This window comes from Lolium rigidum, chromosome 2, assembly GCF_022539505.1.
Source record: "Lolium rigidum isolate FL_2022 chromosome 2, APGP_CSIRO_Lrig_0.1, whole genome shotgun sequence".
Taxonomy (NCBI): domain Eukaryota; kingdom Viridiplantae; phylum Streptophyta; class Magnoliopsida; order Poales; family Poaceae; genus Lolium; species Lolium rigidum.
The window spans coordinates 178,669,482-178,686,939 of record NC_061509.1 but is presented as its reverse complement, the minus strand read 5'-3'; the positions used below and the strand labels follow the sequence as shown (position 1 = coordinate 178,686,939).

At 47.1% G+C, this 17,458-nt stretch overlaps 2 protein-coding genes across 3 annotated transcripts; one reads left to right on the top strand and one right to left on the bottom strand.

The window, feature by feature from the left end:
• Nucleotides 1-8,246: 8,246 nt before the first annotated feature.
• LOC124692651 (transcription factor GTE10-like) lies at nucleotides 8,247-13,055 on the top strand. Of its 2 annotated transcripts, XM_047226067.1 has the most exons (10): nucleotides 8,247-8,309; nucleotides 8,603-9,881; nucleotides 9,964-10,101; nucleotides 10,701-10,768; nucleotides 11,123-11,204; nucleotides 11,291-11,350; nucleotides 11,451-11,563; nucleotides 11,645-11,693; nucleotides 11,777-11,898; nucleotides 11,981-13,055. In XM_047226067.1, the coding sequence occupies exons 2-10, from the start codon at nucleotides 8,633-8,635 to the stop codon at nucleotides 12,476-12,478; spliced, it is 2,379 nt and encodes a 792-aa protein (XP_047082023.1). In that variant the 5' UTR covers nucleotides 8,247-8,309; nucleotides 8,603-8,632; the 3' UTR covers nucleotides 12,479-13,055. The 2 variants fall into 2 exon arrangements, with proteins under 2 accessions (XP_047082023.1, XP_047082022.1); XM_047226066.1 differs by lacking the exon at nucleotides 8,247-8,309 and having other exon boundaries at nucleotides 8,588-9,881.
• Nucleotides 13,056-13,384: 329 nt separating this feature from the next.
• On the bottom strand, nucleotides 13,385-16,880 carry LOC124687759. Its single transcript, XM_047221508.1, has 3 exons — nucleotides 16,752-16,880; nucleotides 15,747-16,580; nucleotides 13,385-14,976 (listed from the first exon to the last, which is right to left on the bottom strand). The coding sequence occupies exons 2-3, from the start codon at nucleotides 16,470-16,472 to the stop codon at nucleotides 13,561-13,563; spliced, it is 2,142 nt and encodes a 713-aa protein (XP_047077464.1). The 5' UTR covers nucleotides 16,473-16,580; nucleotides 16,752-16,880; the 3' UTR covers nucleotides 13,385-13,560.
• Between the last annotated feature and the right edge of the window lie 578 nt (nucleotides 16,881-17,458).

Sequence of the window (17,458 nt, the reverse complement as noted above, 5' to 3'; positions counted from 1 at the left end):
AAAAATAAAAGCACACGGACGCTCCAAGTAAAGCACATAAGATGTGACTGAATAAAAATATAGTTTCACTAGAGGTGACCCGATAAGTTGTCGATGAAGAAGGGGATGCCTTGGGCATCCCCAAGCTTAGATGCTTGAGTCTTCTTGAAATATGCAGGGATGAACCACGGGGGCATCCCCAAGCTTAGACTTTTCACTCTTCTTGATCATATTGTATCATCCTCCTCTCTTGATCCTTGAAAACTTCCTCCACACCAAACTCAAAACCAACTCATTAGAGGGTTAATGCATAATCAAAAATTCACATATTCAGAGGTGACATAATCATTCTTAACACTTCTGGACATTGCACAAAGCTACTGAAAGTTAGCGGAACAAAGAAATCCATTCAACATAGCAAAAGAGACAATGCGAAATAAAAGGCAGAATCTGTCAAAACAGAACAGTCCGTAAAGACGAATTTTTCTGGGGCACTTAACTTGCTCAGATGAAAAAGCTCAAATTGAATGAAAGTTGCGTACATATCTGAGGATCACGCACGTAAATTGGCAGATTTTTCAGTGTTACCTACAGACGGGGCTGCTAAATTTCGTGACAGCAAGAAATCTGTTTCTGCGCAGTAATCCAATTCTAGTATCAACCTTACTATCAAAGACTTTACTTGGCACAACAATGCAATAAAATAAAGATAAGGAGAGGTGTTTTAGTACCATGAAAATTTCTACAACCATATTTTCCTCTCTCATAATAATTTCCAGTAGCATCATGAACAAACTCAACAATATAACTATCACATAAAGCATTCTTATTATGAGCTACATGCATAAAAGTATCATTACTCTCCACATAAGCATAATCAATTTTATTAGTAAAAGTGGGAGTAAAACTATCACAACCATCATTGTAATCATCATAAATTGCAGGCATGGTATAATCATAATAAACTTTATCCTCCATAGTAGGTGGCACCAAAATACCACTATCATTATAATCATCATAATGGGAGGCAAGGTATCATCAAAGAAAATTTTCTCCTCAAAACTTGGGGGACTAAAAATGTCACAACCAGCTTCCCCAAGCTTAAATTCTTCCATAGCATTAGCAATAATAGTGTTCAAAGAGTTCATGCTAATAACATTGCTACAACTATTTTGTAAACAAAGTTCCATGTGTTTTTTAATTTTCTCTTCAAACACCTCATGTCCTAATTCAATATAAATTTCATAAAGATCTCTAATTTTTTGTTGTTGTTTTCCATTAAGCCTAACTAGTGAAAATAAAAACAAGAAACAAAAAGATGCAATTGCAGGATCTAAAGGAAATAGCTTCGAGCACTCACACACCGGCAACAATGCTAGGAAATAGCTTAGTAGTCGGAGGATGTGAATACCTTTTACCTTACCTCCCCGGCAACGGCGCCAGAAAATAGCTTGATGTCTACGCACGCTTCTATTCCCGTAGACAGTGTTAGGCCTCCAAGAGCGAGAGGTTTGTAGAACAGACAACAAGTTTCCCTTAAGTGAATCACCCAAGATTTATCGAACTCAGGGAGGTAGAGGTCAAAGATATCCCTCTCAAGCAACCCTGCAATCACGATACAAGAAGTCTCTTGTGTCCCCAACACACCCAATACACTTGTCAGATGTATATGTGCACTAGTTCGGCGAAGAGATAGTAAGATGCAAGTGATATGGATGAATATGAGTGGTAATAACAATCTGAAATAAATATGGTAGCAAGTAAACATGCAGTAGAACAGTAAGTAAACGGTGATTCGATATTTGGAAACAAGGCCTAGGGATCATACTTTCACTAGTGGACACTCTCAACAATGATCACATAAATAAATAACTTCTCTTCTCTTGTGCTACTTTCTAACACTCTCTTGTTGGATAATAAACACCATTCATTGTGTAGGGCTACAAGAGCTCCCTCAAGCCGGAGTAAACAAGCTCCACAACATTCGGAGTTCATATTTAAGTAACCTCTAGAGTGCATAATAGATCATTGCAATTTAGACCGAGTACTAACATAGCATACACACTCGTCAACAATAGCTATGAAAGGGGAATAGATCGCATCAATACTATCATAGTAATAGTTAACTTCATAATCTACAAGAGATTACAATCATAACCTACGCCAAGTACTACATGATGCACACACCGTCAACATTACATCATGGAGGAGGAATAGACTACTTTAATAACATCACTAGAGTAGCACATAGATTAATAGTGATACAAAGCTCATGATCACATAAAGATCACATGGGAGAGAGAGATGAACCACATAGCTACCGGTACAGCCCTTAGCCTCGGGGGAGAACTAGTCCCTCCTCATCATGGGAGACAGCGATGGCGATGAAGATGGCGGTGGTGTCGATGGAGGTGACTCCGGGGGCAATTCCCCGTCCCAGCGGCGTGCCGGAACAGAGACTTCTGTCCCCCGAAACGGAGTTTCGCGATGGCGGCGGCGTCCCTGGAGTCTTTCTGGAGTTTCGTCAATTGGTCTCGGGTTTTTAGGTCACGAGAGATTATATAGGCGAAGAGGCGGAGTCGGAAGAGTCCCGAGGGGCCCACCCCATAGGGTGGGGCGGCCACCCCTCTGGCCGCGCCGGCCTATGGTGTGGAGGCCCTGGGCCTCCCCCTGGCTTGCCCTTCTGGCTCCGTGAGTCTTCCGGCGAAATAGAATTTCTGTGATTTTTCTGGATTTTTCCGAGCACTTTGGTTTTTGGGCCTTTTCTACAATAAACAGACATAATAAACAGAAACCGGCACCGTGGCATCTTGTTAATATGTTACTCCAATAAATGCCATAATATGATATAAAGTGCATATAAAACATGTGAATATTGTCATAAAACTAGCATGGAACATAAGAAATTATAGATACGTTTGAGACGTATCAGTCCTCATGGGCTGCAGGTTGGGGTGAAACTCGCAGCGTTCATGTGCATCTAATCTTATAATACTAGCCAACCAAGGAAAAAGGCATTTGTGGTTGTTGGAGTTAACACTGCATTCAGTAGCCGCAAGCGTCGTAATTCAGTCCGGGAGACATGGATGCCACAAGGTTGGTAACTCTTTGTTGTTAATTTAGATAAATAAGAGCATGTTTGTGCTTACTGAATTTGGATGTTGATGAGCTAATTCGCATATTGTGGTTGTGTTTCGTACCACAAGCCATTTATTTGCAGTTAGCAGCATCACGGCTCTTTATCCTAACTTTATTTATTTATTTCTGTAGTCACAATGTTTTCCTATCACGGCATGATTGAATAGATCTATTGGACTGATTTTCGGAATATGCCCCTGATGCAGTACATGGCACTGACAAACAAATAATCATAATAACTTAACTGCAATGAAACGGCAAGCTGCTGGCCTTGTAACTTTTATCCACTGCGATCATAGAGAAGTAGAAGCTGGTGAGCAATGGTGGTAGCTTATGGGGTTAGTGTAGAGGTCTATTATCTATGCTTGTCCAAGAAAATTTAGGATTTGGTACACGACACTTATTTAATAAGCTGTGTATCTTGTTATTTAGCCCAATGATTACTTCGTAAGATAACTTGCTGTTTTTTTCTTGTAGCAAATGCTGTTCATTAAGTAGGTGTGAACTCTATATATGTATATTGTTCTTTGCGTATTTTTTTGTAATGTCAGCCATAACCATTATAACTAGTTGATGCCCCGCGCGTTGCGGCGGGCATTAAAGATGAGTTTCTTGTATGCAAAAAATGGCAGGACCAATCTTTAACAGTAATCCTTGTTCTTATTCTTACTCTTTAAAGTTAGCCTGAAGTGCCAAGTTCTAACACTGGCCTTATTCTTATTCTTTAAAATTTGTTTGGTTGCGCGTTGTCGGGGGAATCATATATAAAAACAATTGCACCAAGGGCCTTGAATTCATATGAAGTCATCTTTGGTTGGTATTTTGCCGATTAGCACATAAAAAATAAAATTTAGTACTACACGATCTATAACTACATTTCTGATGAATCACATTGTCTTGATTTACCATGTGGGAATAAGTTTTCATGTATTTTCCTGAGCTAGGCCTACATATCTGGCTTCCGGATATGAGATGCAGACATTGACCTTCAATATATGACCAACCGAGTAATTTTCAATTCATCAGCTATATATATGGAGAGAACCCCTATCAGTATAAACCGCTGTATTGAGATAAAGCCTGCAAAGAATGAAACCAATTTAAGAATTTTGGACAAAAGAACCAAGAATTATGAGGTACTCGTACCATTTTGTATGCTTTACTATCTGCAAGGCAGCATGTAGCGTTCAGACCCCTTTTACCTATCCATGTTATCTGGAGTGTATAAAGTAACAACAGAAATCTGAGAAACTTGTGCCCGCAAAATGCTCGTGAACAACCAACATGAGAACACAATCAGGCTAATTACCATGAGAGATTCTCCAGGTGAGGCCAGTGTTAGAACTTGCAGGATGCCAACCAAATAATATCCTGGGACCGCCAGAAATAGATATTGCAGATAGCTAGGTTTCAGGTGAAGATTTACGTCTTATCATGTTTGAGGTTGCCGAGAAGATAGTTTAAGAGGCTGTGAAACAACAAAAATATAGGTAAGTATGCCAATTGTTTAATCATGGGAAACAACAAAATTCATGAAAAAAAAGCATGTAAAGTACAACAATGGGCTAGTTAGCATATGCATGTTGGATACACATTCCGTTTGGAATAGTCTCGCTGCAACAAACAAATTCAACTGAAATAGGATGCCCTTTGGAATAGGCTAGAACAAACAGATTTAACTCAAGCAACCTTCTTCTCTCACACAATAGTTGCAAGAGAAATTCAGTCAAAACACTCTAGTTAGAGTTGTACAAAATACATAGAGCAAATAATGAAATCAAAGACAACATGAACGGCACGGATGGGATGAAAACTTGTGGGGAGCTGGATGGATGTGTTCACATCTGGTGACACCGGCATACACAGAGAAAGGACAGAGCGACATCCAGTAGGTTGCTCGAGAGGGGCAACTGGGGGCTTGAAGAAGAGGCAGCTGAGGGGGTTCAAATACAGGGCCGACCGTGACACTAAGAAGACGGAAGCAATCAAACTCGATAGAACGTATCGTGGAAGATTTCGGGACATTGAGCGTTACCAGTCAATACCCAATAGGGGGGAGAGTGAAAGCGGCAGGTCATGGGAGAGAGGGAGTCATACGGCAGTTTCCGGTGGGAGGCAATGAGGCATGATTCAATTTCCGCTGGGGATCGGGAGGCATGGCCGGCGATTGATGCGTCGGCATGGAGTCTCTATTGCCGACGGACCAACACACCTTTTTTTCTTCGTGCTGCAGTTTTGAGACGAACCGCAGGTGAGCTCGCTAGAGAGAAGGAAGGGGTCCTGGTCTGGACTGGGCCAGCGGAGCGAATGGGCAGGTTGATTTTGTTTTTCCTCTAGAGAAGGCAGCGATATTCTTCTGGGCTGGGCCAGTCGAGCGAACGGGCAGCTCGGCTCCTGGTGGACCGGCCAGACCGGAAGCGTGAACACGCTCAATTTTTGACAACCATTGAACTGCGTCAGATTACGAGTGGCCGAATGGGACAGGTAGTTAAGACCACATCTCTGAAATCTGACGGACGGGATTAATTGGAGTGACGTGGCTACACAAAATTTCAGCTTGCAAATATTAAATGAATTTTAGTGGGGATGAACTTTATAGATATTATAGATGTGTAAGGATTGAATATGAGTTTTGCAATCTTGTATCATTCTCTCTTTGCCTTGTCTCGATGATCTGCAGGTACCCATATCATTCGAGTCGATCAAGGGAAAAGGTGGGATGACTGGAGAACTGCGTGCTACCGCGAAACCTTAGTGACAGAAAGGGAAAAGTAACGGTACATGTTTAGTGATTCATTCGGGATCATAGCACAATCATCTAGCTTAAGGCTTTGGTATGTATTTACTTAAAAACTGTTGTTACTTGCGGCTGTAAGCATAATGGTTGGACCATTAGGCTCTTGTCACCTATGGCTTCAGGGGCAAGAGTATTTACAGCTGTGCTACTCGCAAATCTCTATCTCTATTTTATTTGTTACACACGTGAGCTTCATTTATATATGTATGCATAGCTGCAGGTGAAACTTTAACCCTAGCCTATTTCCATCATTGAACACAACCCCCTTAAAAGTAAACTAGATAGGTGCATAGGCGGATCCCCAGATGGGATGGCTGATGTTAGGGGCGGCGGGACCCTGTGTGCTGAGGAGGTCGAGGTCGTTTATTATGAGCGAACCGTCGTTTTCACTTATCGGGGCAACGAAGGGTAATTACCTAAGACAAGTATCATGACGATTTATGCTGCCATCGAATGTTGATCAAGCGGTTCGGAGGCTCCGAATCTCCTTCACCAAATGCGTTGACCTACGACCAACTCTAATATAACAGTATAGATTTAAGAAAAAAAAAACATGGGTATACCTCAGACACAAAGTTTGAGGTGACTTTTGTACACAAACCGGGTGATTTGTGCAAGATTCTCGTACATGGATCACATAGATGTGCACATATTTGTTTGTGTCGGTCATGTTTACGAGAGAGAGAGAAAGGAAGGAGGGACAAAGAGGGGTTTCCCTATTTCCCGGTCCTTAGCGCGTCGGAACAACGCATCGCATGAAGCGGAAATCGGATGGGCCGGCCCATTAGTTCGTTCGGTGAATAAAGTAGGTACTATAAAGTTTTCTTTCGTTTCTATACAACACATGAGACATACCGTATTGGTGTTAGCTCCTCTGCTGCTCCTGGAGACCAGGGATGAAATCCCTGTATTAGCATGTATGCTTATACTTTTTTGAACTTAAACAAATATCGAAGCCGAGGAAAATTTAAATCCGAGCGAATTGGCAAAATTTAAAATCTAAGCAAAATTCTAAGAACGAAGGAAAAAATAAAATCTTCACAAATTTCGAAACCAGGCGAAAATATAAATCTAATCAAATTTCAAAACCGAACAAAAATTTAAATTTGTTTTAGTTTAAATTTGCGCAAATTCGAAAGTTGCTCAAACTTAAAATTTGCTTAAATTTAATTTGGTTGAATTTGAAAAATATATTCAAAACGGGAAAAGAAAAAACAGAAAAATGAAAAAAATACCAAGGAAAATAAAAAACGAAACCGAAAGAAAACCAGCCGCAAGAGAAAAAGAAACGAAAAAACGCAAAAAACAGCAGACCAACCTAGATGGGCCGCGGCCCGCTCGCCCCCCACGTTTGCGCGCGTTAACCTGCCCCGCTAATGTGACAGAAAAAAAATCCGTGCACTTTCCACCGGGCCACAACTAGCCGTAGCGATGTGAAACTGAAAATCTACCGCACAAGGAAAACACCACCGGGCCTCCATGGGCCTTCTTCCTCTCTCCCTGGACTTCTGTAGATACGCTGGGGATAGGAGGACTCTGCTCGTTCGCTTCTTTCATCGTATCGCAATTCGCAACCCAAAAAGCAGCGAGGCATCTCATCAGGAAAAAAAAACACCGGGCGGGCCAGGAGTCGTGGGACCCAGCGATGCACCAGGTTCCACGTGTCACCGAGCCTTCACCTCCAAGTAGTCATCACACGCCTCCGCGCACAAACCGTACCCAGATCCCGCGTGCTCGACAAAAGACGGCCGCTCCCCCAACCAAATCCCAAACCACATCCAAACCTACACCTCTCAATGACACGCGGGCCCAGAACCCCCCGGCCCCGCCGCACATCCTCACGCCTTACCCGATCCACGTCCGAGCAGAAACCTTCTGGAACAAAGTCAAAGCGCGCCACGCTCCACGTCACGTCGGTCCCGGCGGGGCCCGCGCCGAGATCTGCCCAGCCGGCCGTCCGATCCCCGGAAACCGACGGCCAGGATGCGGCGCCCACCGCCTCCGCACCCTCCACCACCTATAAATACCCACCCCGAGCGCGCCCCAACCCCCCGCGCGTCAAGTCGCATCCAACCAAATCTAGCCGAGTCGAGTCGCTCCGCTCCACTTCGGGCCTCCAAACTGCGCAAGGGAAAAGGATAAGCAAGCAGCGGGAGACGACTAGCGCTCGACGAAAGGCGAAGAGGAAACAGCGAGCGAGGAGCAAAAAAAAAAAAAAAGGATAAGGAAGAGGGGGAGGCGACTCGTACCCGCGGTGGCCACCGCGCGCTCGTGCCCGCCGGCCCTCCAGATCCGCCGTTCCCCCGCGCAGATCCGCCGAGCGCACGCGAGGGGCTCCTCCGCCTCGCCCCGGATCCCGAGCTAGGGCTCCCGCCGCCTCAGATCCAGCGTCCAGGTCCTGGTTTGCATTCCTCCCCGCTTCGGCTTCCCCGGCCGCTGAATTTTTTTTTGGGGGTTTTCGAATTCGTGCCCGTATGCGTCCGATTCCGGGCGCGAATTAGAGGATTCGAGCGTCGCGCGTCCGGATTTGAGCCCTGGCGCCGGGTCGCCTAGGTCTAATGTTAGGGTTTTGGTGTGCAACATTCGAATACCTGCAAATTTACCCTTCTCTGCATTCCTCTCATTGCGCGGGCGGGAGGTTCCAATTTGCTCTACGTGTGACTGAACTTGCCTGCCAATATTGCGCAGATCTGCGGCGACCCGCTGGCGCCGGGCAACATGACACCGACGGTGCTCGTGGACTACGGGCCGCAGCGGCAGATTAAACGGAGCTACGACGAGATATCCTACAGGGCGGCCGCCGCGCCCCGCGGGTACGCGGAGACCGTGGGCGAGTCGGGCAGCCCCGTGCGCGTCGACTCGGAGGACTCCTCCGCGCCCAAGCGCAAGTGCATCAGCCTCAACAGCGACGGCGGCTTCGTGCTCAAGCGCGAGACCTTCGTCCCGTCCAAGCTCTCCTCGTCCGAGCGCCGCTACCTCCGCAAGAGGTTCCGGTCGGAGCTCGATTCCGTCCGGGATCTCCTCAAGAAGCCCGAGTTCTCGGCCATTGTCCCCGTCGTCAGCAGGGCGCCCGCGTTCTCGTCCTCGGCCGCCCCTCGGCCCAAGAAGGTGCAGCGGGGCAGCCACGTGGTCCGTGGCGCCAAGGGGCGCTTCCTGCCCACCAAGCCCCGCCCCGAAGCCTCCTCCGCGGCCACGGCGTTGCCCGAGGCTACCGTCATGAAGCAGTGCGAGGCCATTCTCAAGAAGCTCATGACTCAGAAGTGCAGCCATATTTTCAATGTCCCCGTCGACGTGGAGAAGCTCAACATTCCGGATTATAACGACATTATCAAGCACCCCATGGACCTCGGGACGATCAAGGCCAAGCTGGACTCTGGTGCCTACACAAGCCCATCTGAATTTGCAGCGGAGGTTCGGCTGACCTTCAACAATGCGATAACGTATAACCCCCGCGGGCATGCGGTGCATGATATGGCCATTCAGCTCAACAAAATGTTTGAGGCTAGATGGAAGACGGTCGAGAAGAAGTTGGCTTCTGCCCCTGCTAAGCCACATGTTGAGGTTGCCAGGGCTGACTCCAAGAGGAGAAAGACCCCTCCTGTGGACCGCAGTGACCTGTCCATGGAGGGTGTCAGGCCAACCGAGGCTGCCATGCCAAAGATGACGGACGCCGAGAAAGAATCCTTTGGAAACTGCTTGGCTACTTTGTTTGAGGATCCAGACCAGTTGCCGGGTCACATCATTGATTTGTTGCAGCAGGATATTCCTAGCAATCCTGATGAGGCTGGCGATGGGGAGGTAGAGGTCGATATCCATGCACTCAGTGATGACGTACTAGTAGAGCTCAAGAAGCGCGTGGACAAGTTTTTGCAAGAGAGAGATCAGCAGCATTCAAAATCCGAGCCTTCGGAGAATGAGGCCGTGGGTGTATCTGGCCTCAGTCACTCGTCCACAGATCCCTGCAAAGGTATTTTGTCATCTACATCTGATGCTATTTAACTATGACGCCATCAATGCTATACTTGAAGATTGATTTTCTGTGCATTCAGGTGGTGAGCCTATCGAGGAGGATGTGGACATTTGTGGCAATACATCCCCTATACTGATAGAGAAGGATCCGCAAATCAAAGCTAGCAAACTTGGTAGCCCAAGTAGTTCCAGCAGTGACTCTGGATCTTCGTCCAGCGGTGTGTACCTATGAGAGCTTAACATTTTGTATATTTCTTTTCTCATATTTGTTTCATATACAAGTTTGTGCTTACACCTAGTTCGTGTTCCGTCACTCATCTTTGGCTAGACTTAAGTGAATGTCTATTAATGAGTTTCATGTGCTACGTAAGGCAGCTTTTCTTCAGAATATTAGCTGAAACTAACATCCGCTGCAATTCTGTGTTTTTTTTTTCTTAATTTGTTAACTTCTGGTTGATTTACCGGTGTAATTTTTTTGGGGTAGTTGAGATCTCATGATTTCAGTGTCACACACTCACACAGCAGAACATGATACAAACCTGCAGTTTCTCGTGATTGAGACTCATTGAACTTGATATGTGATGCAAGGGTGACCTTGCACACTTATGCATTCCGTGTTACTTTTTCTGGGGATCATACATAAGTCAATGATTTCTAGAAATTATTATTGGGAAATATACATACATTTTGGACGTGCATTTTTCTTAGACAGTCAGTCCAAGTTATGTATAAGACCCTACATTGCCACTACTGTATTTGATATATTTATCGTTTTTAAAGGTGTCCTCAGACCGTATTTGCTATGTTCGTAATGCAGATTCTGACTCTGGCAGTGACTCCGAAAGTGAATCGGAAAAAGTTGGTAGCCCAGCAAAGCTTGCAAAGGTACTTTGGCAGTTTTTTACTGGGTGATCCTAATGCCAGTTCAAGGACTATTTTACCTACCTAAGATTTTCATCAAAGGGATAAATACCCAACAATTCTTTCTCTCCTCGGCTATCTGTTTTTACCCCTGTTTCGTTGTCATTTTCTTTTGGTGCTTGATAACACCACCTTCGTAGCCCCAGCCCCTTTGTTCCCAACGTGACTCTTCTCATCCATTTTATTTCTGATAGGACAGTGTGGTGTCAATATCTGCAATTCCTTTATTACATGATCCGCCTTGATCAAAGACCAAACAAGACAACTACCCAACCTATCCTGTTTCACTGCAATAATTGGCTGTCTCCTAATTTGTAGGATGTTATGGTACCTGAACAACCCGCAGAGCAACCTGCAGAGCAAGAAAAGAGTGATGTCATTAGTCCTGTTGATGCTAACCGTAAGTTTTCTCTGCATGCTCCTTTACCTTTGGAGTTTCTTTCATTGTACTTTTATAGGTTATACTTACCATTGGTTAAATTACAGAAAATGCTGCTGATGCTGAACTTCGTGAGCAGGACAATGAGTCTAAGGCTGCACCGGAGGGTAAGCATGATTTTTTAAGCAGGTTCAAATGAGACCGCTAGGGGGTCTCTGTGCATTAATCTGGTCGGATCATCTGATCATTTCCCAATGAAAAATATAGGGGAGAATGCAAAGCCTGATAGCCAAGTCTCCCCTGATAAGCTCTTACGAGCAGCTCTTTTGAGGAGCCGTTATGCTGATGTAATTGTGAAAGCTCATGGGGTTCTTAGCCAGGTTTGTAAGATTGAACAACTAGTTCTCTTTTTTATTTATTGTCTGCACTTCTTTCTGACATTGTATACCTTATGAGCTCAGGGTGAGGGTGGAGATACACAGGAGGAGCTGGAGAAACTGCAGAAGGAAGGTAAAAAGCATATACACCTCTTTTGTTTCCTACCAAGTGGCAAGCTCCTTCTTTGCTAAGTGTTGTTCTATCCGTGGACACAGAAAAAGCACGGCTTTTGGCTGAAGGTAATGCAGCTATGGAAGCTCGCAGAGCTGAAGCTGAAGCCGAATCTAAGCGTAAGCGTGACCTCGAGAGGGAGAAGGCTCGTCAGGCCTTGCAGGAGGTAAGTGAATAAACTGCATTTGCTGGTAGTACACAACTCTTTTTATGTTCTCTTGCTAAGCGTTTCTTCAAACATGATGCAGATGGAGAGAACTGTAGAAATTAATGACAACGTCCATCCCAAGGACCTAGAAATGCTTGGGACAGCTACTACAGAGCATATTGTGAGCTCCGTTGATGAGACAAGTCCTGAGCACTCCCAGGATGGCATGCCTAGTTTTCTTCCTGGTTCCGGCAGCATGTTGGAAAAACTTGGACTGTTTATGAAAGTAGATGATGAAGAAGACGAGGAAGAGGAGCCAAGTGTTCCCAGTAGCAACGATGGGGAGGAAGAAGAGCCAAATGTTAACAGTAGCAAAGATGGGGAGGAAGAAGAGCCAAATGTTACCAGTTGCAAAGATGGGGAGCAAGAAGAGCCAAATGTTACCAATAGCAAAGATGGGGAGGAAGAAGAGCCAAATGTTACCAGTAGCAAGGATGGGGAGGAAGAAGAGCCAAATGTTACCAGTAGCAAGGATGGGGAGGAAGAAGAGCCAAATGTTACCAGTAGCAATGATGGGGAGGAAGGAGAAATCAACTAATGCCCGTTGGCATGTTAGGTAGCTGACCTTTTGGTTGGAGAGAACAATGGCCTATTTCAGCTGATACGCATGGGCAATTGCTGGATAGCTGTGCACAGAGCAGACATTTTTTCTGGAATGGCGCACAAAAGCCCTCGATGCTGCTGGAGGTGTTAAAGCTTGCAGGATGCAGGGTCATGCCCTTGAAGGGAGAATCGAGATTGAGGCCACCCTGTACAGCTGCAAAACAAAATGTGAGTTCATTTCTCAGATGAACTGTTTCTCGCGGAAGAATCAAGACGTCAGTGCAAGCTTTTGTCGGGTGTAGATAAAGCTCAAGTCGAGCCTTGGAAATACAAGAGGACCAAATGGTTCCTGTCACACTCACCTCCTTCTGCACTGTGATCCTTTATGCTTATTCCCCTAGCGGCTAGTCAGCATAGCTTTTCTCTTTGGTTGCTTCTTCGTGTTGTAAATTCAAATTTTGTAGTCGAGGAAGTGCATAGTTGTTTACTGGGCATCTGGAAAAAGCATTTGTAAATCCTCCTGATAAAATTGTTGAAACAGGAAAAATGCAAATGTTGGTGCATTGTTTGTTCGCCCTTGCTAGCTGTTACGTTGCTTTTGCTTGGTTTTTGTGTCTTTGAGACGGACGTAAACTGCGATACTTGTAGTGGAGAGGCCACAACCACAAATTACACTCATGCTGTAACTGGACACTGAAATGTGAATTCATCTGGCCATGGTGCTATTCTCAGGTTGACTAGCATGAGCCAGCGTTGGGCTTGACTAGCTGGAACTATAGATCGTTATCAATTTGCCGAACTAGCTTCTGCTCAAACTCAGCGGTTCGCACACGCATACAACCCATTCATCTGAACAAATCGAGCACGGGGCTTAACAAAGCAAGAAAAACAAGCCCTCAGAACAGGCAGAAATCGAGCACGCCTTGGTAGGATTACACGCATACAATCCATTCATCTCAACAAATCAAACCACACACATCGCCTCTGTAACAAACCGAACCAAAGCCAAACGGTGGGGGTTCAACAGGGATATATATCGTTGAACCGCAAAGACGTACGCGGGTCAGTACTCTAGTCTCAGGACACCCCCAGGCCCTGCTGCTTGAACATCTTGCTCGTCTGCTGCCCGCTCACCGAGTCCTCCACGGTGAGCCCCTGTGCGCCGAAGCAGATATTGATCAGCCTCCCGTTCCCGCAGCCATGGTTCTTCCGGGCTGCCACGCTGATTCCATCGTCGGCGAAGGACGAGTTCGAGCATGACGGGTCGTCTGTGCCGTTGCTGTTGTCCAGGATGATGTCCTTGAGCTTACCGTAGGGCGGCGTCATCATTGAGCTCTCATCTTCTTCGAAGCAGATGTCCTTCAGCTTGGTGGATGGTGGAGCGGCGGAGGACATGGAGGACCTCGGGAGGGTGCTTGGTGGGGACCGGGTGGACGTCGACGATGATGCCAGATGCGGCATAGCCTCTATGATGCCGTGGATGAGCTTCGAGTTGAGCTTCTTCTTGGTGGCTGAGGTCGGGGTGGAGCTCTTGATGGCGAGCGTGCGCTTGTTGTTGAGCGTCGTCGTCTTGGTGGTGTATGCCTGCCTAAGCGGAGTCGGAGTCTCGGCGACCTGCTTGTTCAGCTTCTTGATGGTGTCCAGCGGGCTGCTGTCCTCAGATTTCCTCGGTGTCCTCGACATCTTCCCCCTGTGACGGGGCCACTGCAGCATCATCTTGAGACGGTCCTTTGCTCGGCTCGCAGAGCTCAGCCTCTTCTCCGACAACCCATGGTTCTCATCTCCACCTTCACCGTTCGTCTCTGCATGTGCAGCATCACACTTGCCATCGCTGGAGCATGAGCTAGCTCTCCGAGACTCCGTCGCGCCGATCCCCGAGTACAAGAATATCTCGGCATCAGATATCTTGAACATGGTGCCAGGACTGATCGCGATCCCTCCTCGCATCTTTATCTGCGAAACAACCGCCGACCGGGTCCTCATCACACTCGAGCTCAGCACCCCTCCTGCAGAGACTATCTGCTTGATCAGCCTCTCCGAAGTGGTTGACCGTAGCTGCTCCTTCAGCAGCGCGAGCGGGGTCATGCCGTCAGCATCTTCGACATTAAGGTCGATCGACGGCGTGGTCATCAGGAGCTCGACGAGGTCCGGATGCACGCAGCCAACCACAGCCATGTGAAGGGCGGTAAGGCCTGCGTCATTTCTCAGGTTAATGATCTTGCGGATATCAGCCGTTCTTTCTCGTACCAGATGCCTCGTGAGCTCAAGCTGGCGGTCGAGCCGTCGGAATCCCGGGGTTCTGAATCCTGCGATTGCTGAGTGGAGGAACGTATCGCCCGCATTGTTGACAGCTGACAAGGCTGATGGAGATGCAGCAACCAGTGCATTTACAACAGGCAGATGCCCTCGGTAGGCTGCTACATGTAATGCAGTGTTCCCTTGATTGTCAGTTGAGTTGATTACGTCGAAAGATGCCATGAGGTACTTGACAACCTGCATAAGAGATATGTTTTACAGCATGAGACAGAGAAGGGATCTTTTTTTGTTTGAAAAAACTGGACCCTTGCACACCTAACAGTTCACGGATATGGAGAAATAACGATTACATGTAACATCAAGAAACAGAAGGAAAGTTGGCTGAATAGCAACATCAAGGAACAGAGAAAATCTGGTAATTCTTTTCTGTCGGGACTGGAGCAGAAGTAGATTCGATTTTGCCTCAAACTACTGGAAAGTGGTCTCATGATTGGAGCTTTGATGTTTCAGTTTTGCGTATCATCTTCTACCAAAAACTTCTGATCACGAGTTGAACCAGCTGATCCAACAAAGAAATGAACTCAAAAGGCTAAGCCAGTATGTATATGCTCATGATCTAGCTTTTTAATGCGCTGTTAAGTGATAATCACGCATGGTCGTAACAGTAATTACTACCTTTGCTTTCTAGATGTGGTACTATCATTGTTATATCAAATCATAGGGTCGGTTAAAGATAAATAGATAAAACAACACAATGATTATCCTAGAATGTGACTGGACATTTCGTTTTGAATAATAGTCTTTACACAATTCCAATATCCAGTGGAAAAAAGAATATCAGAATCTGTTCTGAATCAAATCAATTGTGATGTACCAAAATTCTGAATCTGATTAACAAGATCTAAACGAGTACAAAAACATATGTAGTATCAGCAGGAAGACGAATTAACAAAAACCATTTACTGAAGAAGAAGATGTAAGCAATGGGCAGGAAACAGGGGCCTCACCTCCAGCTGCCCTCTCCCAGCAGCAGCATGAAGCACGGTGGATCCACGGATATCAAGGTACGCCGACACGTCGGAGCGACCGTCGATGAGGTCCTTGAGCATCCTTACGCTCCCTCCTCTGGCGGCGGCGTGGACAGCTCTGCTCATCATCTCCAGCCGGAACACCGAGGTGCGACCGCCGGCGCCACCAACCCCATTCGCGGCATCCCCGTCGCGGCAATTCGTCGAGAACCTCGGGGACATGGCGTGGTCCAGCAGCATCCTGAACACCTCTGCGTTCCTGCCCCTGGCCGCCGCGTAGAACATGTCCGTGACGCCGTACTCGCCCTCGCCGAAGACGAGCAGCGGGTCCCTGTCCAGCAGCTCCTGCAAGAAGCCCATGTCCCCCGCGGACGCCGCCGTGTAGAGCAGCCACCCGCCGTAGCCGGCCCGGAGCAGCGTGTTCTCGGCGCCGTGCTTGCACTCACACTCCAGCAGCAGGCTCCGGGCGACGGACGCCCGGTGCCGTGGCGCGTCGACGAAGCGGGCGTCGTCGTCCCAGAGCGTCTCGAGGCGGCGGATCCGGCGGAGCGAGGTGAGCTTGATGAGGAGGTTGGGGTCGAGGTGCAGCAGCTGGCGCACGATGTCGTAGTGGCCGTCGGCCGCCGCCCAGTCGATGGGCGAGGCGTACCACCACTGGTCGCCGGTGCTCTCCCACCGGAGCGGGAAGTAGCAGGACCGCGCCATGTCGGGAGATCTGCCGGTGCCGGGTGCTCAGTCCGGAGTGAGGTGGGCTGAGCTGAGCTTAGGCGCACATCACATGGGAGGTGAGGCGGGGGCAATGCCAAGAGCTGCCTGCAGCGAAGTAGAAGAAGAAGAATGAGGAATGTGCACCATGTGAGCCGACCAAATTAAAGCGGAAAAGATGGTTTATTTATTGTCTGTGATCGGATTGGAACTGTAGGATCATGCAAGCATCTGTAAACTGGAAGCGAGCGAATGGGCAAATCTGAAGCTAAAGCACACCTTGTGAAAGAAGCAGCTAAGCTCCGTTCAGGAACAAAGATAGATCCACAAGCAGAGGCTGCAGCACTTATCAGCCGAGGTGAGCTGGGAAGGATGATCCACTGGATTAGTGTTAAGCATTTAGGACACCGAAGTGGTTATGCGTCTCAGTTGTAGCATAGTGGAAAGGTGGCACGCAGTTATGGATATGGCCGAGTGGGGGAGGCACAAACAGTGAGGCAGTGACCAGTGACAGTCTTGCTCTGTGGTCCTACTTGAAAAAGAAACTGTAGAGGCATAATTAAATGGAGGCTTTCCCATGATCAATCAAACAAAATGATCAAGCGCACCGGAGAAGAGAGAGGAATCTTTTGGTTGGTTAGTAAAGGTGGAACAGGACCATCAATGGCGGGCTTGACAGTGCAGCCTTTGCACCGGAATGACCCACTAGAGATAGCATGTCTTGGTCCAGCTCCAGAGAGAAAGAGAGTGAGTGAGTGAATGTACGGGCACAGTAGGAGCAAGTTGATTGAGGCTAGCTATGGACCATACGGATTACGGGATTAGGGAGGTGGTTTGGTTTAGGTTGGGAATGATGTGAAAGGGTGGTACTTGTCCTCTGCTGTTTGGTGGTTTGCTTGCTTTCAGCTATGGAGATCTTCAGACCAATGTCTGTAACACTGCAACCCAGAAGGCAGGCACCTTCAGATCTCCTTTTCCTCTTGAAG